At 51.9% G+C, this 25,017-nt stretch overlaps 2 protein-coding genes across 2 annotated transcripts; both read left to right on the top strand.

Moving 5' to 3' along the window:
* Positions 1-2,841: 2,841 nt before the first annotated feature.
* On the top strand, positions 2,842-8,171 carry LOC100909318 (coagulation factor XII). Its single transcript, XM_003746686.1, has 8 exons — positions 2,842-3,050; positions 3,859-4,725; positions 5,719-5,795; positions 6,032-6,150; positions 6,405-6,557; positions 6,711-6,835; positions 7,119-7,267; positions 7,935-8,171. Exons 1-8 carry the CDS (start codon positions 2,993-2,995, stop codon positions 8,097-8,099), a joined length of 1,713 nt encoding a protein of 570 aa, XP_003746734.1. The 5' UTR covers positions 2,842-2,992; the 3' UTR covers positions 8,100-8,171.
* Positions 8,172-17,297: 9,126 nt separating this feature from the next.
* Positions 17,298-20,907, top strand: LOC100899800 (uncharacterized). The gene is made up of 4 exons (XM_003746622.2): positions 17,298-17,459; positions 20,163-20,270; positions 20,372-20,434; positions 20,614-20,907. The coding sequence occupies exons 2-4, from the start codon at positions 20,228-20,230 to the stop codon at positions 20,829-20,831; spliced, it is 324 nt and encodes a 107-aa protein (XP_003746670.1). The 5' UTR covers positions 17,298-17,459; positions 20,163-20,227; the 3' UTR covers positions 20,832-20,907.
* Positions 20,908-25,017: the final 4,110 nt, after the last annotated feature.

A 25,017-nucleotide genomic window follows, 5' to 3' on the forward strand; every position in this document is an offset into this window, starting at 1 on the left:
CGTACTGGCCCAGCGAAAAATAGCTCGAAATTTCAGAAGAGCGCGTGATCATAATAGCCACTGGGGTCCGGAGGAGAGCTTCTCCATTTGATGTCGAGGGCCAATCAAGAGGTGCGCGGGAAAACACCTCTGTCGTCACAGCGGGGCCTCCTCCAGAAATAATGAGATACCTTCGTCAACTGGTCGAAGAATTCGTCTTGGCTTCGATGATCTGAGGATGCGGAAAGATATAGTTCCGAGTGAGGTAATCTACGATACAAGCTGTGCAATCTTCCCGGACATTCCAAATGGAGTTATTCCGTCCGGAGAGCAGTGAGGGATGAAACGCGGTACGTGGGGTTCACAGCTGACCCGTGCAGCCAGCATCGTCCGGTCTAATAAGTCTCAGACCAGAACAGGAAATCAGAGATGGGGCCGGAAGAAAGAAGAGTTATCCGCATGAACGCTCAATGAAGTATCGAAACTCGCTTGATTCTACCCTTCAGCTTCAAATGGAATCGCTTGGAATCGCGGGATGACACCCGCATATTCCGCCTTAGTCCGAGATAGGGTCGGCTTCGAGAAAAACTCGTCGCGACATCTTGGTGAAAACATGGTGCTACCATGCTACGCGGAGCATGTGAGACAATGTGACGTCATGCGTTCAGTTTTTCTCGTGGTGCCCCACGCGAAATGTCCGATGACCCTTCCTGACAGAAAAAAATTCGGTAACTGCGACGCCGCTCTTACGGTACTTCGGGGACGATGCTTCCCAGAGGGAGCTTTCCAGAAACTCTTTCGTTCACTCTCGTTTCCGCTATCTTCGAAAAGAGCTCCGAGATTCCGACTCTCCAGAGACTTCGCAGAACATCGCCTCGGCTTCGGACTGCTGACGAACTCGCGAGCCTTTCCATTGACAAGATCCAGGAAGGCTCCCTGGACTAGGTTGGGTAGTCTCCATTCGGAGTATTGTCCGAGGCCGGGGTTGGTGAGTGTGAGCCCATCGAGGAAGGCAGGTGATCTCATGGAGGAGCTCATTTCTCGCGGGAAGCAAATTCAAGCGGAGAGGAGGGAATGACTCACACGGAGAATACCGAATATAGGAATCTTTTCCGAGTAGCGAGAAGTACGGCGACCGAGAGTAAGTTCAGCGGAAAGCTTCCACAAGTCTGCGATGGGAATATTCCGCCGACAATACCAGCTCTTCGTCTTTGATGACTGCCCCTCAACCTCAACTGCCAAGGTGTATGACATGGGAGAATTACGGGGTATTTCAAGACTGGAGACCGAAAATCCCAGTCAAGCACTCGATACAAGCAGAGAATTCACCTCATGAACGGATCGTAGATCTCATTAACCCTTCAATCCCGACTCGCAATTGCGAATGACCAGTACGGAGCTTGGAGGCTCGTGCTCTACATCAGGTCATTCTGAATCCGCCCCTAGGATCACTTCGCGCGATACGCCTATCTCATGCCCGAGGAGAACCTCAATCGATTCCATCCAGCCTGAAGTCGCGCTCGACAGTCTCTAGAATCGGCTCCGGAGCCCCGACAAAGGAATCGCGAAAGCGCGAACGCGATCGAGGAAAGCACCCATCCAACACTGGTTTGGTCGATGCCTCCTCGACTATTACTTTCTGATTGTTCCGTATACGAGATCCAGCTGTTACCAGAATTCCGGAGTACGAAACGATTGCGTGACATTTTCACGCATCTGCTACGTTCTTATGAGGCTGACTTCGAAGGAAAATTCTGAGAAGACCTGACGAAACCGGGCGAAGAAAGAATCGGGAAGACACCATGAGCGGACAATTATTTCGGGAGCCTCGTGGAGGTGCTGATGTGGCTGAGGTCTCACAATATCTGCCGCGCGTGGAAAATGTCCTCAAGCAGGAAAAAGCTGAAAAGACCAATAGCAAGCTCCCCGTCTCTGCCTCGTCTCGGTCTAGGGAAAACGAATAAATATGCAAATGGGTCTGAACTTTTCGCGATCTGGAACATCAGAATTGAACAAGAACTTTCCGAGGATGAGGGGCATCGAGAAGACGGTTTCCCCGTCGTCATAGTCCGAGTTGATTGAGATGGAGCCCTATGGAGCCCTATGGAGAAAGGGGCTCGACGTCGTCGTTGTTCCTACCTCATCCTCAGAACCTCGACGTCACATACGAAAGTTTCGTTTATTCATACGTCATAAGCGTCGGCGTCGTCATCGTCATTAAGAAGAGCTCAGCTGCATAAGGACGTCGGAGAAGCGTCGTGACAAGAGCGGTGTCGCCGCTACCGCGGCTGCACGGAGAGAATCGAGTGGAAGGATCGGAAAGGGTCATTCTTCGACGATACAACGAGTGCTCACAACAAAGAGCATGATCTAAGAAAGAAGAGAGAATCGTCGACGTCGTCCATGTCATCGTATTCCAGAAGAAAGGAGGTCTCATGGTCTAGCTCTTATCTGCGGCGAATTTCTTCTATATTCTAACTCGGTACCGCGGTCGACGCTGCATTACGCATTATTATTCGCGTTACACTGAACGAATTCCAGCGTTCCGCAAAACGATACTCCTCCACGCCCAGAAAATATCCCACTTGATGAACGGCAGCGGAAAGTCCTGTCGTTGATAGTAGAGCGCTGTTCCAACCGCGAAAGTTCGACAAGCCAGGAAGAAGACTGACCAAGTGGCGGACCCACCGCTGAGTGAGTGAATGAGTGAGTGAGAAGGTGAACTGTACTAAGACCGGACTTCGGGACTCACGCATGTGAACTTCTAGTGCTGCTTATCTCTGTCACGGCGCAGCGACAACCCTCGGTTCTTTCAGGAGGAACTCTGTGAGCCACAGATCGGAGAAACGTCAGTCGGACGTTCTCGGGTCAGTTCTCAGAGCGGTCAGTTTCCTCTCGACCGTGGCGGCCACCGGTGTTTCTGTGATCGCCGTCTTCCGATCTGAAAAGTCCCAATCCTCGGAAGGGTCTCTTTCCGAAAGGGCAGAGCGTACTCAGACTGCCTTCAATCGAAATGGAAAAGTGCATCGTGATCTTTGCGGTCCTTGTGTCTGCGCTCTGTGACGATGGAGGTAAGTGATTCAGAACGCCAGATCCGAGCCATGCCGAAGAGGAAAATCGAGTTCTGCTGATAAGAATGACATTCCGCGAGGGGCACTTCCATTCTCGGGGGCTTCGCGGGTCCCGCACTCAAAGGTTTCAGCGCCGCGATGCTATCCGGTGCTCTCGGGTATAGATGAGTGCACCTATGGGATCACAGTCGGAGGCGATCTTGGGAAATAGGCCAACGATATCGGTCCTGCGCGTGCTCTGAGCTCTGACCACATGTGTCCACCGGTAGTTTCCTTGAGTCGTTTCCGACTCGATAAGCGAGGCTCTGATTCCGGGATCGATGAAAATTCTCTCATGGCGCCGCTCCTGGGGACAAGCACCTTCTCCCGCGATACATTGCCCGAGAATTTCGCGAAATGATCATCATATGTCGTATTTCTCGCTCCTCCTTTTCGACCATGAACCCGCCTGGCTCCATCGATTTTCCCAAGAGCTTTGCCGATGCCTTTTAGCGGGAGCTCGAGAAAGTATCCGATCGGTCTCGGATTCGCGGTCCGACATACAATGTAGTAGCAATCCTTCGCGGAAGACCAGAAATATAATGATGGCTGAGAAAACAAAGGCGGGGAATACCCAGGAATTGAATCACATGAGGGTTCTGAGAACGCTTTGTAGCCGGCAATTGCGGGCGCTGTTCAAACACCCAGCTCATGAAGCGCCCAGCCTTTGAGAGACATATGGTTGTTTATCGGGATCGAAAGGAGTCGTCTCGATCAAGTTCATCCCTTATGCTGGTCCTTTGCCTTTCATTCGGTTCCCTGGTTTCAGGATTGACGGGGACGTCGAAAACAACGATGCGAAGTGCCACAAGCGGAGCACCTCTCAATTTCACATCGATCGCCTTGAATTTCACTTTGGACGCGAACTCAACAGGGCCCGAAGAGATCGAAAGCCGCTCGCTGACGCCCGTGAGATCCAGCGCGTCGCAGGGCTGCCGCTCCTACCAGGGCGGCGTCGGTCGATGCGTTCCCTACTCGGAGTGCAGCGCCTCGTTCGAGAACGAGTTCATTGCGCGGAGCAGTCTCTGTGGTTTTTCGAATCGCCGCCCCCTCGTATGCTGTCCGCACGATACCTACGGCTTCGGCAACTCTCTTTTCCAACCGTTTCTACCGGGTTTCCAACAGAATTTCTTCCAACAAAACCCGTTCGCCAACTCATTCTTCTACAATCCTGTGCGCAGTTTCTATCAGCAGCCAGCGTATAGCAATGCCGGCTTCGGTTTCCAACAACCGTCCCCGTTCGGTTTCAACAACAACGGCTTCGGGGGGGGAGGCGGATTCAATAACTACGGTAATGATGCTTATGCGTTCAGGCCGGGCTTCCGCAAACCCGCGTACAGTCCCGCATTCCTGGGTCTTCCCGAGTACCTCTCGGCCCACATCCCCTCCAATAACAACCGGTTCCAAAATGGATACGCAGGTGGACACCCTCCATCGGAATATGTGCAGCCCCGACCCACGAGCCCACCAACCTATGTGGGTCAACTTCCGGTCCAAAATACCAATCAATTCGGCTTGCCGAACTTGCGTCCTCCATCCCGGAATGAAGGCGCTGGAAGCAACTTCAACGGCGGTGGCGGTAGCGGCCTTAATTTGAATAGGCCAAGCGGAAGCGATCGTCTCCTGAATTCCCGATGTGAGTGCAACGTCCGCATGCGTTCTTTGAATTTGGTCGACGTAACAGAATAATTTTACGGTGAACTTTGTTGTTTCTCAAGGAGTTGGGCCCTTCGAGACTCGGGCTTCCACCTTGACGCGGCACAGTTGAATCAATCTCGCTTAGGGCTGCCTCGTGAAAATAACGTTGAAAAAAGTATTTCCATCTTGATAGATTCTTTAGTGGAGAGTCTACGATCGGATTGATGCTTCCGGAATATCATTAATTCGAATCAGAGTCCGTTCCACTTCGCGTTGACTTGTCAATGTACCCATTAATTCTTATTCTATTCCCGAGTATTCAGTTCCTTCCTGGAGAGTCGCGATCGTAGATCCTGAGTATGCTTGAAAGAGTCCGCCTCTCGCCAGCGAGGAACTTCGTTTCTGATTTTCATTTCGTTCGTATCTAGGTACCCGAAAGCTGATGGTGTATGATGTAATGACTATTTAGCACGCTTCACGCTTGAATGACGGAATCGTACCCATTGTCTGTTTTTTTCCGATGCTCACCGTGCAGCTCGTCGCGACCACTGTTCGACCTGTAGGCGTCGCATTTCGCGAATGATAGAAAAACGTAGCGATAGCAAGCATCAGATGGTATCAAACGACGTGATGTCCCGAGAGGGGAGTCCCATCGAGCCGAATGAGCGGACTATTCGTGTGCGGTTTAGGCAGGAAGCGGTCCTGCCCTCGAGGAATGCCGAATCTTTGGTCCGTCTCACGAATTACGCGGAACAGAATTTTTTTCTCGCTTTCGAGGCAGAGCGAATATCGGAATTCATTTGTCGGCGGGCGGACACAGAAGCGAACGTGTTTGATCCTACACTTCCGCCGAGCGCCACAGACCCTCGAACGTCGATAGGTCAAGGTCACCGGGCTAGAAAGTTGATGTTTTTCTCCCCGTGTCGTTGCGCTGGATCGGCTCTCTAAAAAAGGCCGGTACAGAATCTCTGAGGTCTTTACGTATTTACAGATTGTGGACTGACAAATTCAACCTCAAAAAGGATCGTCGGCGGCAGGGAGGCCGCTGTAGGAGCCTGGCCGTGGCTGGTGAGTTCGCATGCGAATGTTGGGCGAAGACTGATCGCCGAGGACTAGGATTCCCAGAGTCGGTGGAAGAAACCCGGATGCGGGGACCTCGGAGCTGCTCTGCGAGTCAGAGGGTCGCTCCTGACATGAAAGTTTTTGCCTTATCACCGTAGAGTAGAGATATCTATCTCGAAGAGAACTCTTGTCCGGACTCACTCTCCATGTTTTTTCAAATGGATTTCATTGCATTTTTACAGGCGCTCCTCTTTGTTGATGTCTCCGGCAATGGATACAAAGCTCCTCTGTGTGGAGGTGCTCTGATAAGCCCGAGACATGTTCTCACAGCGGCACATTGTGTTAACCTCATGGGAAAAGTGTGAGTTCATAAATAAGGATCAAGCCATGGCTCTTACGCAGCCGGATTTTTCCATACGTTTGACCGCCACGAAACGGGAACGGACTCACTCGTCGACGCCGAGTGAGAGTCCGCGCATACGGGACCTGAAACAAAAGACTCCTATTGAGGGCGCAGCTCCCAGAGCTCTGTTTTCAGAACTTTGGAGGCCAACAACGGCCGACGCGATGATTGGTAGAGGCGAAAAAGATTCGGCAATTTTGTTTCTCTTGCAGACTACCAGCGAATCGATTCACCGTGCGTCTCGGTGAGCACGACTACTTGGCTACCGACGATGGAGCGAACCCCGTCGACATAGACGTCAACCGAGTGAACAGCCACCCGAACTTCAATAACCGTACCTACTTCAACGACATCGCCATTTTGAGGTGAAACTCTTGGTTCTGCTCCACGATGATGTGGAAGCTGTCTCCAGACTCCAACTCGATGCCAAACTCAGGGTCGGACCCCGAGTCGACCGTTTGATATGGCGCTGAAGAGAAAACGATGCGAAATCTAATCGTGTTCCAAAACGATCTCAGTTTACGGCGAGCCGTGTCATACGGTCAGGGAGTGGCTCCGATATGCGTTCCGGACACCGCTGGGGACGACAGCGAATACAAGGGACGAAGCGCAAATGTCGCTGGCTGGGGAGAGTTGTATTACGGTAGGTGATCCGAGACGAGCTATGTCACGATCGACATAAGAAGAGTTCGATTTCGGAGTTGACCTCCGATTGCTTTTCGATCGCTGGCCGGGTCTCGAAACTTGTTGACTTTGGAGTATATAATGGGACCTTGGGCTGTGGAAGCTCGGAAAAAATAGATGGGTGCCTAAACACTATCTAATTTAGGGTCGAACCCTGGGGTATTGGTCTCTGCGTGCCGTCCACGACCCGCAGGACGACGAATTGCGCCGCACCAATTAATGATATTGGTTCGCTATTACAGCTGGACCAGCAAGCTCGGTTCTCCAAGAAACCACTCTGCCTCTTCAGTCCTTGGACACCTGTAAGGAGGCTTTCAAGAGGACAGTGATCCGTTTCAACGACAACTATCTTTGCGCCGGGAGTCTGCAAGGCGACCGAGACACGTGCAGGGTGAGGACCGACGCGACAAACACGCATTGGTTCCAGGGGCTCTCCTCTAGCAGAAAAAATCTTCGTAGCTTACTTCAGTCCGTCTTTGGAGAGAAACCAGTTCGCCTCCCCTATCCCGACGTGAATGAGCGCCAGTTTCCTCCTTTCTAACCGATTGAACCGACGAGCCCGCTTACATCACATGACGGTCTGCGGTGTTCCAATTACATTTGAGCGATTTCTCATTTTGTTCTGACAATGCTCCTAATTATAACGCTTGATTGTATCGCGGGAGCGGCACGTAGGGCTCATGGCCTTGGTGCCATTAAGCACCGGGACATCATTTTGAGCTCGAATGGGATGAAATCACTTTTTGGTCAACGTGCGGTTCCTCGACGCGCTGATTCCGCGAAGGCTCGGAATGTTTGTCTGGAGTCGGCAGGCCGTTCGCGGTTTGCCAGATTCCGGAGCAGGGCTCCGTCCTTGCTTCTGGGTGTAGAGTTTACATCTGCGCGGATGGCTAGTATGGAGGAGCAGAACGATGTCCAGCGGATTTTCTCGGAAAGAGGCGCCGACTCGGAATCTAACTTAGTTGGATTCGAGCGGATCGTGTCTGAGGACGTCACCTTATCTGAAATAGAGGGAAAAGTGGGGAAATGCGATGACTTGACTGCAGATTTATTTTCAGGGTGATTCAGGGGGACCGCTGATGCTTCTAAACGAGAAAGGACGCTACACAGTCATCGGGGTCACGTCCTTCGGTCGTCGTTGTGCTGAAAAAGGCTATCCAGGATCGTATACCCGAGTTGCCAAGTACTCTGATTGGATCCAAACAGTGCTCAACTCTTCTTAGATCTGTGTAAAATCTTCTGTGAAGAAGAAAAACTCATCTGTGATTGAAGTATACTCGAACAACGTAATATATGAGATGCGATTCAACATGCTCACGTCGGCGAGAAATTTTTCCTCAGCGTGAGTTTCTCAATTTCTGTAGATCGCTTATTCATAGCCTGACGGCTTTCGCATCGCAAGACATTTAGAATCCATGAGCTCATTGCTCCGGCTCCAGGGAATGAAGGAGGGGCGGGAACATCAAATAATTGTGAGTCCGGGTCGGGAATTCCTTGTTCTCTCTTTGCCGGAAAGTGAACCTTAAGATCCTCAGAGCCGATCATAACCTAATCGGCTCGAAGTAAGAACTTCCTGCGGGCCGGGGGGATGGACTTTTTCTCCGACCGCGTGAATCGTGGAAAAAAAAATGTTCGAACCTTCGCGGGAGCCGATTACGACCCTCTCGTGCCCGCTAGCAAGTTCAAACCCTACAAGACCAGGGATTCCGAGTCCTGCAATGCTCGGCTGATCGTTTGCTCGGAGGAGCAAGTGACGTGGAAAGGCTTTTGCGCCTGGCCACAAGCCGAGATCCATACCTTAGTAGTGTATGTATTTGGAGGTTTTCCGGTGCAGTGTATGCATTCCAACCCCGGAATCGACTGCGCACGGTTCTTTGCACCCTTTGTCCGGGATCCGGTGCCTCCCGACTTGAAAGAATTCTAGATCTTTGCAGGTGGGTCGGAATCGGAAGAAAATACTTATCCGTCGAGCTGTGAGCTCTCATAGCTCATGCATTCGCTGTAGCATTTCAGCATTTTTTTCATTAGCTTTGAGCTTCGGAACTCGATATCTTTCTCGATTGCCGTCATTTCGAAGTGTTGCGCGAGGATATCGGTGATTGATTTCGGTATGAAGATCTCGGCCTTCAGCTATGTCTTCGAGAGGCCCACAGGACGATGTACTGACAACTATAATATTTTCTTGACTAAGTCACCAGACACGTCTTCCCCTCGTTATACCGACCCCGAATTCGACTCGCGAAGATCCTCTGGAAGGGCAAGGAGATCTGCGACTCGATCCGAGAATGGTACTCGATTGCTTTGAAGTTGAATATATGCTCAAACTCTCGCTAGATTCGATCGAACCCGGTTGCTCTCACAGCTGAAAGCTGCGTTATGCTAGCTAAGCGGAGAGCGGATGAGCTACGCTCGGGTCGCAAAGTTTTGACGACCCTGCTCGATTGAGGTCGAAGCCACAATTCTCTGGCGCTTGGTGCCGGAGGAGCTCGAGTCCTTCACCTTGTCTCCGGAAATACGAAAATAAGTTCGGATTTGCTGTCGAGAGTTCGTTAACCGTAGCTTCGACTGCTCGCCATGATCCGCTTATCCTCCTTTCGTTTCGAGCTCGTCGGTGTTCCCGACCTTAGTCGACGACGCGCTGCGCCGACGACTCGCTGTCGGAACTTTTGAAGCGCCCACCCCCACTGTCGATAACCCCACATCTCATATATAGATATTTATAGTCGAGGGGCTCATCGAGGTCTCTCCTGGTATAACCCATCATCCAGAAAAGCATTCTTTATTCACGAAGAGTCGTGATCGATTGCCACTCCCTACTTATCTGAGTGAGAGCGTCTACGAACTTTTCAAGGAAAGCTAGTATGGAAAGTTTGACTGCAAAACATTGTTCATGTTACTTCGAAAAGGCTTCGCAGCTTCGAAGCAGCACAGTTTTACCGGACGGTATCGAAGCGCGAAACCACTACTCACTTCAGATGCCGGCAGCTCCGTACGATCGAGCCTCCCGACTCCAGGAGCTCAACTCTGTCTGGCGAGCTCAGTGAAGCGAGAATCAGGCGTTTATTCCAAGATGTGCGGGATAACAAACGTCCATGCGCGTGAGACTCCCTTACGTGGTGATTGGTGTCCTGGATATTTCTCCGATCCCCGTCGCATCTGAGGAAAATGCTCCCAGCTCGGCTGGCTTTCCCGAGTCGATCGGAACTAGGTTCGGACTTTCCTCCGGCGCTCAGAGTCCAGGAACATCGGAACACCCCCTCATGGAGAGCTGGATGAGTATTTCATACTAGAAAAAATCAGGCCGCCGGCAAACATGCGCCAAGAAAGGAGGAGACCGGGAGAGACATCGAGTCGGCTTTCTGACTCAGGACCCCGACTCGACGTCTAATGCGAATTACTCAGAACCTCTGGGTGATTCGCGAGTATCGCGGAGGGTCTTCACGTCATCGCCATCCATCGAGCGACATAACATCTTTGCGAAATCGCGCTTAAGTACGTATGAGAAGACTTGTCGAGATCGAGCACGCTCCACAGAATTCTGGGCCAGGTTCCCCACAAGATGCCTGCGAAAATATTTCGCTTAACATCTGGTGCTTCCGCCGTCACTGGCAACCGGAGGAGACGGAAGCCATAAACATGGCGAGCCTCTCGAAATCTACATACCTGGTACGCACTTAAAAATTCCGACGAAGAGAGGAGAAGCGAGGCATCATCTCCAGAAGGCCATGTGCGTGTGAAATTCCTGCATGAAAACACGAGCTCTCGTTCATTGTCTTCCGGAAACAGGAAACCTCGATGTTCGGATTTCGTCGTAGGATGAAATCTCATTTTCCTATCTTGTGCTTCCGCATCTTCCGTAAGCAGCTGCTTGAAGAGATTTCCCGTATCTTTTTCTCGACTCTCCGTGCGGCGAATCCGCGGTGAATTATTCCGAAGACCCATCAGAAGGTGAGAAGAAACAATATTTGGGTACCGCTCGTCGCTCTGGCTGCGCAGCCGCCGGCCATAACTCGTTCCTTTCTCACTCGGAAGTGCTCGGGTTGTCTCGTGCCACTTCTCCGCACATTTTTCCCGCGAGAAGAGCGTTGATTCATGAGAGTGTGAGTTTCAGCGGAAATCCGAGTCTCTTCCGGTGGCCGGCTGGGGAACGCAATACTTTATTATCAGTCTGCGAGATCATCAGAATCGGCAACGAACTATAGAGAAAATGAGATCGGAATTAAACATCATTGTACTTTATTGGAGATCTGTTTTTCTCTCGTAACCGAGAATGTGCTATCTATTCGTAGCGCAGTGTCTACGCTGAGAGCTCACAGAGCTCCTGTGGACCGGACTCCCTCCGCGCATGGAACCGCGTGGCTCGCTCAACAGCCAGTCAAGAAGGGATGTCGAGGAGGGAGGGAGGGATGAGGATCCCACGATATGATATCCGTTTCAGCCTATGCGTGGATATTGTGCGGATAATCTCGTGAGCTTTTCTACGCATCGGAAGTACCTGTCGAGCTTGTTCTCGGCGCGATCGTTGAGGACGCGAGCCACGGCCTCGGATATTTTCTGACGCTGTGCTTCCAGGTCGAGAAAGAACTCCCGAGCGCCAAAAGTGACAATCGCTTCCTCCACGCGATTTTTCCCGTTGACCACTATTCGGGCGAACTTTTCACATTCCTCAACAATGTCGTCTTTGCTCGAAACGCTTATCCGGAGAAGGAGCACGTCCCCGACGTCTTCCGAACTCGAGTTTGGGATCGTCTCCGGCGGAGGATCCCTCGAGGCTTTCTTCGTGTCTGGCGCTCCGCTGCTCATCGTGCCCGTCGTCGTTTCCGTCGGACGCCCCCGGACGGACACGACGAGCGCGGAAACACTCAGAAGGGTGAAAACGAGACTCATAGCGTGAACAAACTCGAACTCTGCGCAAGCATTGCGGATATGTGTCCGTCGTTTCCGTCGTCACTGAAGATTGTGGTGAGGGCGATGTGTGGCAACGGAGAGATCAAAAACGACCGAGCAGAAGGGTCAACTGTCTCTGCGACCCGCCACGCGAATTTACACTTCACAGTTCGGGGGTCTAATGTTCATCCTTGTGTTGATCGCCGCGCAACTTCACCTCGGATTCCCCCTCGCCAGGGCTCACAAGCTCTGAACACGCAGCACAGCGTTCGGACCACCGGAGACCCTTAGCGTCGCATCGACGAAATGGCCCCTGTGCGGCTCAATCATCGAAGGAAAGGGGGAATGCATCTGCCGCGCGCTATTTCGTGCCGATGACGTATTCCAACGTCACTCATGTTACATCCTGATGGTCGGACAGCATACCAGCATACGAAAGCGATATCGGAAATACCATTCGAACCTGCGAGAAGAGAATGCTCCGCATGCGTGCCGCCAAAAACAGGTGCCGAATTTCAGGGACCAGAATATAAGTTTCCTCGTCATTACTGATCATCATTAGGATCATCACGGTGTTCTCAGACTGTCGGACCCTGGCCCAAGTCACCCGATACTCTGAAAAGTGTCTGCTCCATTGACGGAAGTCGAAATGGGCGAATGTGTGTTCCTATCCGCCGATCGAGTAAAGGCAAATTGACGTCTGGCCCCTCGCGTTTTTGCGAGCACAACGTATGGCGGTGCCGTACGAGCTCGGATGGTCATTCCGAAAAATGATGTAAGGCGTCTTCTCCTCCGATTCCGGCCGTGCATCAAGGCCACCAAGAGTGAAGAAATAACTTTCGATTTTTAATTTCCATGCGCGCTATCCGATGGTGGAAACATGCCAATGTATGCTGTGTTGATGAAAAGGATGTCTTCTTCCGATCGCAGGATCGCTTGCTACCGACTGCTCGACGAATGAAGTCCGATGAAGGGCAATCATCACGACGGCGAGGATAATCGCAGCAATGCTTATTCGAATTATTCGATGGTGAGGGGCGTCAAGTCCTGTCGGCTCGTTCTCGTTTTCTGGTGCCAGGCCTTCCGGGTCAATCGGGGGGGGGATCGTGTGGGGATGTTCAGAGGAGGTCCGAGGTTGCTACGGTCGCGGGGGCCGACGACTGCCTTGTAAGTTCGAGAACTATCAGCATCGAAATCGTTTCCCCGAATTCGGGATCAGAGAAGATGATTTACCAAAGCGGGCTCCACCGATGAAACGTCTGGAATATCTGCTCTTAATTCGTCTCCAGTATACCGTCAACGCAGTAACTGCTGATTTCTTGACAGAATCTCGAATCAGTCCGTTTAGAGCCTGCGCGTCATTTCTAAATCAGCCGAAGACAGAACAGATCGCTGCAGTGCGGCACAACGACCGGCTAATTGCGTGAGCGGATGAATGGGCGACTGTGCGAATTGAAGAATATGATCAACGAATCAGTACACTCATGCTCCGATTTAGTGGCTGACAGTTGAGACCAATCTCGGTTCCATCCATTAGTCTCAAATGGCTCGTCCGGCCGAGGCTCGCACAACTCGAGGGGCCGAGACCCCACAATCAGCGGAGTCCTGAGTCAGGACTTCTAAGATTCCACTATCAGCACACGTCTCATTGGCTTTCCCGGGAAGCCCGCGGAGTCAACATCGCTCAATCCTGGGAGAGTCAACGAGACCCGAGGAACAATGCGTGTTCGGGCATTCCGCGAATATCTAGCGGGCGATCCTGGACCATGTGGGCTCCACGTCGTGTGACCATCTCGCGCGACCTCCGGTGCTCTTCTCCGGATCGCTCCAATCCGGGTCAAGGACTCAATGCACGCCGCAAGTATCTCCGGACAAGATACGTCAATCTTCGGTACTTTGGGCATCCAGGATTAGAAATTCGGACCACTTGTTCCCGCTACGGTCGAAGCGCCCTGCGAAACGACTGAGAAGGACCCGCACCCAATGAATAGAGCCCGACACAACTCCTCCGGGCGGCAGAAACAAGCACGATTATTTCCTGTGGATTCGGGAAAGTTGCGCGAGGCTGGCATCGATACAGACATCCAGGATGGGAGGCCAGACGCCCGTCAGGACCGGGGCGCACACTCGGTCACCCCTCTTTGGGGTGTCCGCTATTGCGAAAGCTGTGACATGTAGCTCATCTGACCTCCCTGCGCCTAAACGGTTTATTCCGTCGCAGCGGGATACCCAATGGCACGAAGGTGCCAACCATCCCCGCCCCCTCCACGAGCCGTGGGGGGAACATGCGCCCAGGCCTAGGCTAGAGAATCGATTACCGAATCAACCGAACGCCTCGTCGGCCTAACTTTCCCACAGCCGATGCAGAGAATTGTCGCTCTGTCCTTAGCTGCTCCGAAGGGTTTGGGAGCCATCGAGGAACTCCGAGTTTTTGCAGAGCTGGAACTTCGCTGATTTCCCGCTTCTTCCCCTCCGCCAGGAACCTTGAACTTCAACTCGCTAGGCCCCGCATCGTCCGGTATTGGCTGCATAGAACACGGATTCGAACATCATCTTCGAGGTCAAATGAGTTGCAGGGAGCCATTTCCACGGTTCATTTGCCTTGCGTAGGGTATTGCGGAACTTTCGACATACGAGCGATGTAGAGTCGAATTTCCGAATTTCCCTCGAATTTTCCCGGAATCAGATCTGTGATGACTCCCAGACAGAAGCCGACTCGGGGGACGAATCAGTTCGGTTTCCATTTCGTTTTTCTGTGGCCACTTCTGCATGTGGTTCTAGACTTCTAGTACCGGGTGCAGGGATGAGGTCATACATTTTATTCATAGAACCCGCTCAGGGAGCGTGTGAATCCGCGGGCCAATGGGATGAATGGGAGAAATGACGAGAGTCTGAAGCCTCATTATACGATTCGCATTTTGATTCTCATCAGGTAAGCGGGTATCATGGTGCTTCCTTCTCGATCCATTCCAATCGCACCACAATCCCCATGCCAAGCCAGCCGAACGGAGGGGAAAAAGTGATGGTCCTATTAGTAGTTGTGAAAGTGTTCGCTGTAACGAGATTGCACTGTATTTGCAGAGTACACTCATGTACCATGTCCCGAGTAGGCTCTGCGAACAACCGCGGCTCCTGGAAACGCGACGTTTCTCGATTTCAGCGATACACAAGCATGCAAGGGGAACGAAACGAGATCATGATCGATGAGATAAGTCCACTCCCTGCGCAGCTCCGTGTCGTAGCTGCGCAATCCAAATAGTCGTTTCATGCACTGCTCAGAACGCGCTTCACGAGTCTTTCAACAGTACATCATTCCGTCATCCTCTAGCTCGACAGGACGTTTCAAGAAAACTTCAGCACAATGAGCTGATATCGGGGATATTTTCCTTTCATTCCCGACCCTGGAGCAAGTTCTTCCGCCGCTCACGTCGACTCGGGTCGAAAGCGAGCAACGTGACCATTTACCAGACAACTGGCAAGGCCAAGTCGCTGACTTGTTCCTCAATTCCGAGAAGGCCAGATTTCAAACGAATCATTGTTCTTCTCTGAGAAAAACTCTCTTTACACACTCGCTGAGTCGGGATTTGACTTTGGGCATCTCGGGAGCGCAGCACGTTATCGCGATCGTGCAAGCGCGATGGTCGATTATTCACAAGGGGCCCATCGAAACCGATCAGAGTTATTGGATGAGGAGTGGATGATCCCTCGGGAAAGTATTTCGGGGAAATCTATTATTATGCGATTCTGCGTTCTGGGGACGGCGGCCCCGCGTTCCCTGCGACTGCGACGCATCGCGAGAATCGAGGCCACCCATCGCAGAGTTCCCGAGGTTGGGGGGTACTCTAGACAGCGTTCCAACGCACGGATGTATGCGAGAAGTTTTCAGGACAATTTAGAGTGTCACCACAGCCTGAGTGGAACGTCAGCTCTCTCGACTCATGCCTGCACTTGTGGACGATCTATGGGGTGGGGAAACATTTGCTAAATGGACGGAGCGTGCCGCACCAAGCTTACGAAGTTCGGACTCGTTTTTGAATCATTGTGGAACGCGGGCGTACATGGCAGAGAACACCTCGAGCGAGAAGACGCATAAATCATCGGCTTGTCCGCCCGCTCTTATAGTCTGCCGTGGAACCGGCATTTCTCTACTCTAACACCTGTACGCGGACCCGTTGTATTCTGCAGACATACCGATAATTACCAGGACGCTCCCAGCCATGACGCCGGATTTTTGGCAGCCCGATGATCGCGATCTGCTTGTTGCAACATGGTAATCACTAATCACAGAGCTAGCGCCGGTGCCGCTGCGCCGGACGTGCGTCTGAAAAGACGGGAGGACTCGAACGAATGCCATCCGCCGGGAGCATGTGGAACCGAGAAGACCGCGACATAATTCGACGAGATCACTCTCCCGGAGCACCTCGAGAATCGGGATATCGTTGTCGATTCACGCCCCCTTCGTCAGTCTATGGATAACCCATTTCCGGCAAGTCCAATGTGACTGCCAGAATGATAAACTCGGTCTGGGCGCCGTCATCAGCGGCGCTACCGATGGGCCCCGTCGCGGTCGTTCGTAGCATTCACCCAATGAAGTATCAGCCATCAAACCTATCGACTCACGCAAGCCTCCTCTTTGCCATGCGTCTACTCTGAGCCTCCGAGCGCTTCTTTCATGGCTAGCCACTACGAACGAAGCATTGGCAGGTTGCAGCTCCCAATGCAGGTTGAGGGACAGCCGTAAATCACACGTAAGTCCTTCTCCACGGAGGCAAAGGCCTGTGACGAAACACGAGCTGTGAGCGAATGATTCGCTACTTTCCCTGGTCCGGGGATCCTTATGCGTTCCCACAGCTGTTTTCCCGAAAATGCCAACCGCGTAGCTTGACCATGGGTGTGGGGATGTGACCCATTCCGTAGCCATACTCTTCACCTGGAAGAATGTCTCGAGGCCATCGATGAAATTGTGTCTTCCCTTCCACACGAGAATGCAGTTCAGTGGACCGTTCTTCCTACACGAGCTGATTCCCCGCTCTCAGGGATATTCTGCGGACATGATCGAGGTCCGAAACCTGAGTCATCGAAAGAATTGCGCCAATCCGCGAATCCCAACAACGGCGAGATTCGACCGTCCGGGCGGCGAATTCATCCAGGATTGGCTACCGTGACACCGTCAGGAGTGGCTGACGTCATACGGAGTAGATGTTCGAGAAACTTCTCTGGATGTTCCCATCCTTCATCCCATCTCATTCCCATCTTACAGAACATATCTTCTTTCTTAGTCTCGAACAAGGGAAAGATCGGCTGTAGAGGAACGATGCTCTTCAGAATTCTCACATTGCATGTCGACGGAACGGGAAACGAGAATCCGCACACGCGAGCCTGATGCGCCGCGCCGGCCGACAACGAGTGAAACGCTCGTTGAGAGTAAAAGTCGGAAAACGTCAGACGGATACTGAGCATGCGCAGGTTGGGCGCTCCAAGTTCGTTCCACATGACGGCTCGCCTGCTCTCAGGCTCACTTTAGGTCCTGTTGTCTATTAAGAGCGACCGCCGCGCCGCAGCGTCCCAATGATCGTCTGATCTGTGACGTTCGCGAGAATTCTTTACGAGTTTTCCCGTCTACGACCAAACTACCAATCTGCGAAAATTAGATTGACCGTGAGGGAATCCCCGCAAACGCATCGCGCGACTTGTTGGTGAGTCGATCTCGGGAGCTCAACCCATCTCCCGTGCATTGCAATATTCAGATGTCCCGCATTACGGGCATCAACGCTCCACGGTAGGCACGACTCGCTCAGTGATGCGGGACCTCGAGTTATTCGAAACTGTTGTCAGCCTGAAAATTGGTCTTGACAGAAACCCGATCAGAGTTTATTAGCTCAGACCTTGACTGTAGCGACGACTCAGAAGTCGCCGGGCGACGCCCGGAGAATGATTTCCAATGAATTGCTTCCCGCTCCTTTTCCGGAGCGATAGTGGTGGGGGAAGGTCTCTGAAGGTTCGTTTCCGACAGACTCATTGCAGTTCTCGGCTTGGACTTTGCCTCAGGTTCCGTTTTCCCGGGGATCGCCTCGGCTGTTTTCCCTCCTAGGTGAATCATGCTTGCGTTGTCTTTCTCCGCATCATCCCTCCGAAGTATCACTTCAAGGTCATGGAGATTCTCGACGCATTCGGATTTGTCCAGCGGGAGAAAAGTTAGACCCTGATGATTCCCGAGGTCTCGGCTCGCCTAAGCTCCCTGAATGAGTAGATCGGCTCTCTCTGCAAAGCCGTTGACGCCGCGAGGTTCTCCCACGCATTTGACGTCGGCGTCGTCGAGCTCTCGGTCGGAGCTGAGCCACGATGATGAATTCGGGATAGCGTTTGGCGCCATCTGCTACGCAGCTCAATCTGTCTGATGCAAACTTTTGCGTCCGCTCATCCCTTCTCTATTCGCGTATGATGGGACTATTGTCTGAACTAATGCAAATCGGGTGGGAGTTCGGAGGATGAAGGAATCGGAAGCATCCACCATGATGATAAGTTATCGTAATCATTGCATTCACGAAACTCTCGAGTCGTGATCAGACCCGAAAACCTCGATTGACTTTCATTTTCCTCCTCGCGGACAACTTCCTCGGAGGCTCGAGCCGAAGGTGTTTTCAGGCCTCTGACAGTCGACTTCCGGTTCACATGATTTGAAGTCTGGGTGCAGTCGCACCATCCGAGCTCTTGAGCGACGATTCCCATCCACGCCGTCCACCGTCACGAGTTGTTTCGCTCGACGTAGCAATGCGGCGAAGCACGCCCCATCGGAAGTTGTCTAAGGTTGTCCTTCGATAGATCTTTACATCTTTGTGAAATCGCTCTCCTTCCCTGTGAATATTTACATGAGCAACTCCTGAAGGAAGTCCATAGGATCCTGATTACTGAGTAGTCTCTATCTCCGTGGGAATTGATGCTCTGGTAAGTTTTCATCACGAGGAACGTTTGTGTGATCGACCTTTCCCCCAACGGGTCGATCGAACGTAGACTACGAGGAACGCAGACTACGTTAATTATTGTGGAATTATCGAGTCGCGGGAAATCCGTCGCCACACATCGTCCCTCGATGACAGTTCCACGGCGGGGAGATAAATGCGATGCATCGTCTCGAGCATCTTGCGGGCAAATGTCTCACTAGGAAGCGTTCATCGCGGCGAAGTCGTGCTCGATCGTTTATCTGCAAGGCAGAAAACCTCCTCTGTCTTCCTCAAATCTCAAGTTCTATTGGCTCAGACCTCAATGCATACTACTTGTCTTGGCAGCATGAGCTTTGAAAATGCTTTTTCATCAGATCCAAATCCTCGGATATCTAATGTCTCTGCCCCTTGGAGAATGTTCCTTCGAGTGAGGAGGAGGGGGGCTAGCCGCCTTCGCCGCAATGGAATCCGGGGAAGAACCTCAATCAGCCTTGTTCAGTTTAGCTCAAAATTGAGTTTGGAAGGTACATATGATCGCAAGCATAAGGCCCGGTCCAGACGTGCTACCGCATCGAATGCCAGCCCTTTGGGGGGTCTCTCTGGCCGAGAAAAATTATAGTGATCCGATTTGTTCCGGGAGAGCCAGACACGTTTCCATGGACTGCAAATACGATCCCATCCTCGCACTCACTTTAGGTAATCGCCGTGAAAGCATAACAGCACGACTTCCGAAGCTCGGACGCTTATGACTGATAGTGGTACCCTGGAAAGTCACGCTTCCGTATCCAGGACTGCGCTCGACGCGCATGGCGCCTTCGGATTTTCGAATGCCCCGGCGGTGAGCTCGAGGATCCTGCTCGGTGTTTCCGATGATCAGCTGTGTGGCATCGCATCAGGACCGCGAATTGGGCTCGATTGCCGATGGTGCTCACGACAGATGATGTGCAGCGGACTCCGATTTGCGTCAAACGCCCGGGAGTCGTATTCTGAATTGTTCGCATGCGTCACCGTCGTTTGCAGCGTGCTAGCGTGCACACTCGAGCGTGATCTTTAACGAAAGCAATTTGCTCTTGTCGAACAGAGGCTTGTATCAAGAGCTCCCATTCTATCCGAACATACCCTGCTTACCTCTGCGTTCCTTCGCTAAATACAATACTTTTCAAGACATTTCTTCTTCTCCCGGAAATCCAGAAACTCGAATAGCTTCCCTTTCGTCCACCGAGTCCCCGAACCTCAATGGAGGGCATCCCACTCCCGGTCTGCGGAGAGAGTGAGTGCAATGTGATCAGGTTCGACAAAACGCCCATCGTTTCACTCGCGAGCCTCTGAGCCGCTCCAAAAGTATTTCTCTCTTGGATCAGGCTCTAGAGCGGGCACCCGCTCCTCGGAATCTGGTCTGAAGCTCCGGCTGACTCAAAGAGGACGAGAATGAGGAATAAGTGCCGTCGTTGTTTGCAGCGCTGAACCCGTCACTCTATTGTGGGAGATCAGCCAGGAAAGAGAGAAGAAGCGTTCTGCGTGAGATGGATTGCAGTTTCTTCTGGCGGCGGTACAACGAAACAGAGCGTGAGTGAATCCGAGTCGACATCTCCCCCTCATAACATCATTCAATCAATTCTCGGGGTTCATGCCACAAAAGTTATACCTATTTCGTTCCTCTCTTGCAGTCTCAGCTTATACCGGAGAGGAGCTTGAAGAGATCGTCGCGACGCTGAAGATGAAAATACAAGGTGATGCCCCGCCTCAATGAATCTGTTCGCATAGGCGTGAAGTCGGGTTCCGACTCCGACTTTATTTCCACCGCTCCTCCCATACCCATATCCCCATATGAACCTCCGAGCGTTCAAGCTCATTTATCATCGATCCGTCCGCTGGCGAGTGCAATCGAAAGAAATTCTGTATTTTATAGAAGCACTGTGGGAGTATGACGAGCTGGACGAGGAGAACACTTCGTTGGACATGCAAGCCTCGGCAAGGCTCGTGGTCATCGATCAGCTGCTCGACCTGCGCACGGAGCGTACAAGAGATATGGACCATTATTTCCGAGGAGTTCAAATGTCGGTCGCAGGCGTTAGACAGAAGCAAGCTAAGAAACAATCGCAAGTCAAATCGATCAAAGGCAGCTGACTAGCGGTCTTTCTCCTCCGATTGACCGAGTGGTTACCGCTTTGGCCGAAGCTCAAGCTCCACAGCTGATTTCCGTCGGAGAAGAATCAACCTTATCTCTAGTAATGTTCCTCAAGCGAGCGGCGCAGACTTCGGGGTGACGCCAGGAGCCTATGGGTTCCGTCCGCACAAGTGCTGACCAGATTGAATGAGTTCCTTCGGGCGGGTATCTGGAGTGCGATCGGAACGCTCCTCAGTCTGTCTGTTACGAAAGTTTCGTAGGAACCTCTTTTCGCATTCTCATCAGCTTAAATCAGTCCATGATAATACCTGTTTGAGTAGGATGCTCGAGTACTCCCCAGGAGAATCCAAGTCCTTAAAAGCGGATCGAGATCCACTCACACTCAGCAGCTCATCATAATAAGCGGGTGGAACACTCAGAACAACTTGAGGCGAGATGTGCTAGTCCTGAAATCCCGCTAGAGACGAGCTTTCACTTTTGCCTAGACTCCATGTCGAGAGGAAGCTTCTCTCTCATAGACTCAACTGTCGAGGTTCCTCATCAAGGAGGATCGTTATAAGCGGAACTCTATTGTGAGGGTATATAAGAGAGCACGATTCAGTAGAATAAACAATTGGAGATAACGAAGAGTCTTTACTGGCGCAGTCGATTTGGAGAATGGCTAGGTCACCGTCCGGATCTATGCCGACAGATCTGTTAGTCACGCAGATTCATTCATGGAGAGTTGTTGGAGAACTTCATAATTCAAGGATCCCGTCTCTGTCCGAGACAAGGCACTGCTCAAAGCTGCGAGTCGCTCAGTCTGGCACCGTAGAAATTGAGTGCTGGTGTAGGACGTCAAGAAAATCGGAGGCCGGAATGACCTTACACTACAGTCCGAGTGGGGTCCCCCTTCGAGAATCTCGGCCCCGTTGGATTGAAGTTTTCCAAGAAGTGTCCGAATGATTCCCATTTTACGCTCAATCCCAGGAGGGATTGGATCAAAAGTCCGGGGGTGTGAGGGTATATAAGAGAGCACGATTCAGTAGAATAAACAATTGGAGATAACGAAGAGTCTTTACTTCTATACATGAAGGGGATCGAGCTGAGTGAGCTGCGAGACTGAACGGGCCGGAATGATTCTCCTAGGATCGGGTGTATGTACTCAGGCGAGGTCGAGAGTGCTGCGGGTTATGTTTTCTAGAATAATATTCTCTCGCGGTCGTCGTGTTCTGCTTCGATACCATACGGAGTGGGCAAACACCTGGAAGCTCCCACGAAGCTCAACGTGGCTGAGAGCTCTGCTATGACACGAGTAAACGATTCTCGCGTCCAATCATTTCGCAGTGGACTCTCTTCAAGCAATGCTCTCCATCTTCAGACTGTCCGCTGTTCTGAGCCGAGAGTCCGCTTCCCCATCGATCGGGACTTATTTCCTGTTCTTCCTCCTTCCCCCCCTTTTTCTCCTCCTTTCCTCTAGCCACAAGCTTCTCTCCCTTGGTGAGTTGATCAACCGTCGAATTAGAGCGAAACCGATGACGATGTGGTCCGAGCAGCGGGAGCTCTCCTCTTCCTGTTTGCCTCCTGGTATCCGCTGGGTGATAGGACGTGCGTGCTCCAGAACGTCTCTGGGGACACCGACTTCCCCGGAGGGGAGAGAGCTTTCTAGTAATAAGCATCGCAAAATGCTCCATAAATCGGATCGTGTGTGAGTGAAATATCTTTCTCTTTTTTCGTCGGCCTGGGCGACCACCGGTACGATGGAAGAGCCGAATGAAAAAGTGCTGTCGGATTTGCATTCCCTCATCTAGGAACTTTTCGAAAAAAAAAAAACACACAAGCTAAGGGATGTCCTTTCGTTCGCGATCCTCGGCTTCCTTTTTGGGACAGGCACATCAAGAGTGCACCATTGCTAGTTTTGGAAACTTTTGAAAACAATTCCCCGGACGCATTCCGTCTCCTCGGAACGTCGTCTGATACCTCGCGTCTCCTGGCCCGAGGAAACAGCGTCACAGATTCAGATATAAAGGTCAGGCGGGGAAGAAGAAACTCGAAATTCTCTGCTCTACGGATGGTCGCACCTTTAAGCAACGGGTGCATTCTGGAATCGTTCATTTCGCATTCTCGAAATCTCCATCCTGTCGTGCCCAGGCACAGAACCTGCTTGAAGAAGACTTCCAATCAGGCAGTCAGCTGAATATTTGTGTCGATGTCCGGATCCAGTACTCATGGAAGAGGTGCCAATAGGTATACGCACCTCTAGTATTCCTTATTCTTTGTCAATGATGGGACCAGGATTCTCCCCCTGACGATAAATGTCAGAAGGAGCAATCATTGGCAATCGCAGCTTGGAAACGATATTATGCAATGCCACCATGAACGAGACGCATTGCGAGAGCGTCTGCTCCGCGGGCGTATGGATTCATCGATTTTCTTCTGTTTCGGATTCCTACGAGCTACCCTGCTGCTGCGTGCGGGATAAATGAATGGAGAGCATGGGGAGGAAAAACGAATCGGACCCAGCATCTTGCGAGCGTCAGCCGTCAAGGTCTGATGCGCATTCTCGAAGCTCTCCGAGAGTTTCTCAACATTCGCAGAAACCGAAGGCAGAAAAATAGCTAGCCCGTAGGTCATGGGCAAAAACTCCTCTCGAAATTCGACCCAGCCATTCATTTCTCCTCCGGTCATCATGTCCCTTTTTCGCGAAAGAAATAGCGCCAGTGTTGTGAAAGCTGCGACGGAACCGTGTCTCCGATCCGCTCCGACGGTTCCCTGAGACGACCCACGTCTCGTCTTACATTCGCGAACTCTGCCTCCCTCATGGGCGTCCACTTGAATGAATCAGAGCCTCGGAATGGGCTGGAAAACACTTGGGGAAGTTTTTCTGACCGAGAGTCCATCGGGACAGGGTCTAGCCTGCCGCGTTCAAGCTCCGAACAGCCCATGGACAGAAGCCACAGACAAGTAATTGAGCGCTCGACTCAAAGATGGCGGAGGGAGAGCCATCCTGGTTTTCGTGTATCGCGGAAGAGAATCCATATCTGCGCGAAGCTGAGCCTGGCTGGTTTTGCTTCTGCTATGAATCGAGAGGAAGAGATCAAAGACGGCCGCGCCCACATCCAGGCAGAACAAGGTGGCAAGCCATGCTCGCTATCCAGAACTTCCATTGATAAAAACACCAGCAGTCGATAGCCCTCCTGTTTGGGGTAAATAGAGTGCCTCTGAATTATTTGCGCGCTATGAATCACACGGAGATTTTGCTCCTCCCGTTGATTGTGCGGGGAGAGCAAGGGGAGCCATCTTAAGGTGTTCCTGAGAGCGAGCGGCGTGTGTTTCGTGGAACGCGATGCGAGTCGGTATGCCGAATTAACACCGACGTCCCCCGCTGGCTGGCGAGACGGCGCGGCGACGGGGTGGAGTAGCCGTGAAGCTATTCTATACTAAGTCGCCATGTCTCCCCGCTCTCCCTTTGTATGTTCAGTCATGGCGGCCGTTCTAGCTCCTGATAATGATTCGCTCTGACGGAACTCGATGAGCGAAGGATCTAAGTCAGAGTCTGAATTAGACTGTCTCTTCAATATTCTCCGAACTGTACCCCCTCTCTAAACCTTGTGAACGAAATCGGAGACGTATCAGGAATGTGAGAGCTCTTGCAACGCAATCAGGTAAATATTTTCGAGCCGCGCGCTCCGACGAGCAATCGAGGGCTCATTGGTCCATAATCAATGTGTCTTCCCCTCTTCCTGCCCAGACTCTTTGGAGATGCGTCCTCTCCCCCCGTTCGCGACTCGGGTGTAATCGGAGTCCTTCGAGGAGAATATGATGTCCATGTCAAATGATGAACATCCATAGTCCCGAATCGGTGCTACCTGCGTTCGTGGCTTACCGACAAGGAAATTGTTGCTGGAGCGTAGTGATTGATGAGCAAAATTACTTCATGCTTAATGGCCGCGACGAGGGCTCAAAGCGACAGATGGGGAACTGTGAGTCCTGGCGGAAAGCGGTGCGGACTTCGTAAACTATTCCGAATATGGTCTATGCATACTCGTCCCCATACTCAGCATTCAATGACCGCGGGTAGGGACGTCCAATCTGGCTCGAATTCAGCGGTTCTGATGAAATTCTTTATTCGTATCTACGTTATAGAGGGGTGAACGATTCATACGGCTCCGGAGGGGAACCCACACGGGGATATGATGGCGAAAC

The sequence above is a fragment of the Galendromus occidentalis genome, unplaced genomic scaffold, assembly GCF_000255335.2.
Source record: "Galendromus occidentalis unplaced genomic scaffold, Mocc_1.1 scf7180000077500, whole genome shotgun sequence".
Lineage (NCBI taxonomy): Eukaryota > Metazoa > Arthropoda > Arachnida > Mesostigmata > Phytoseiidae > Galendromus > Galendromus occidentalis.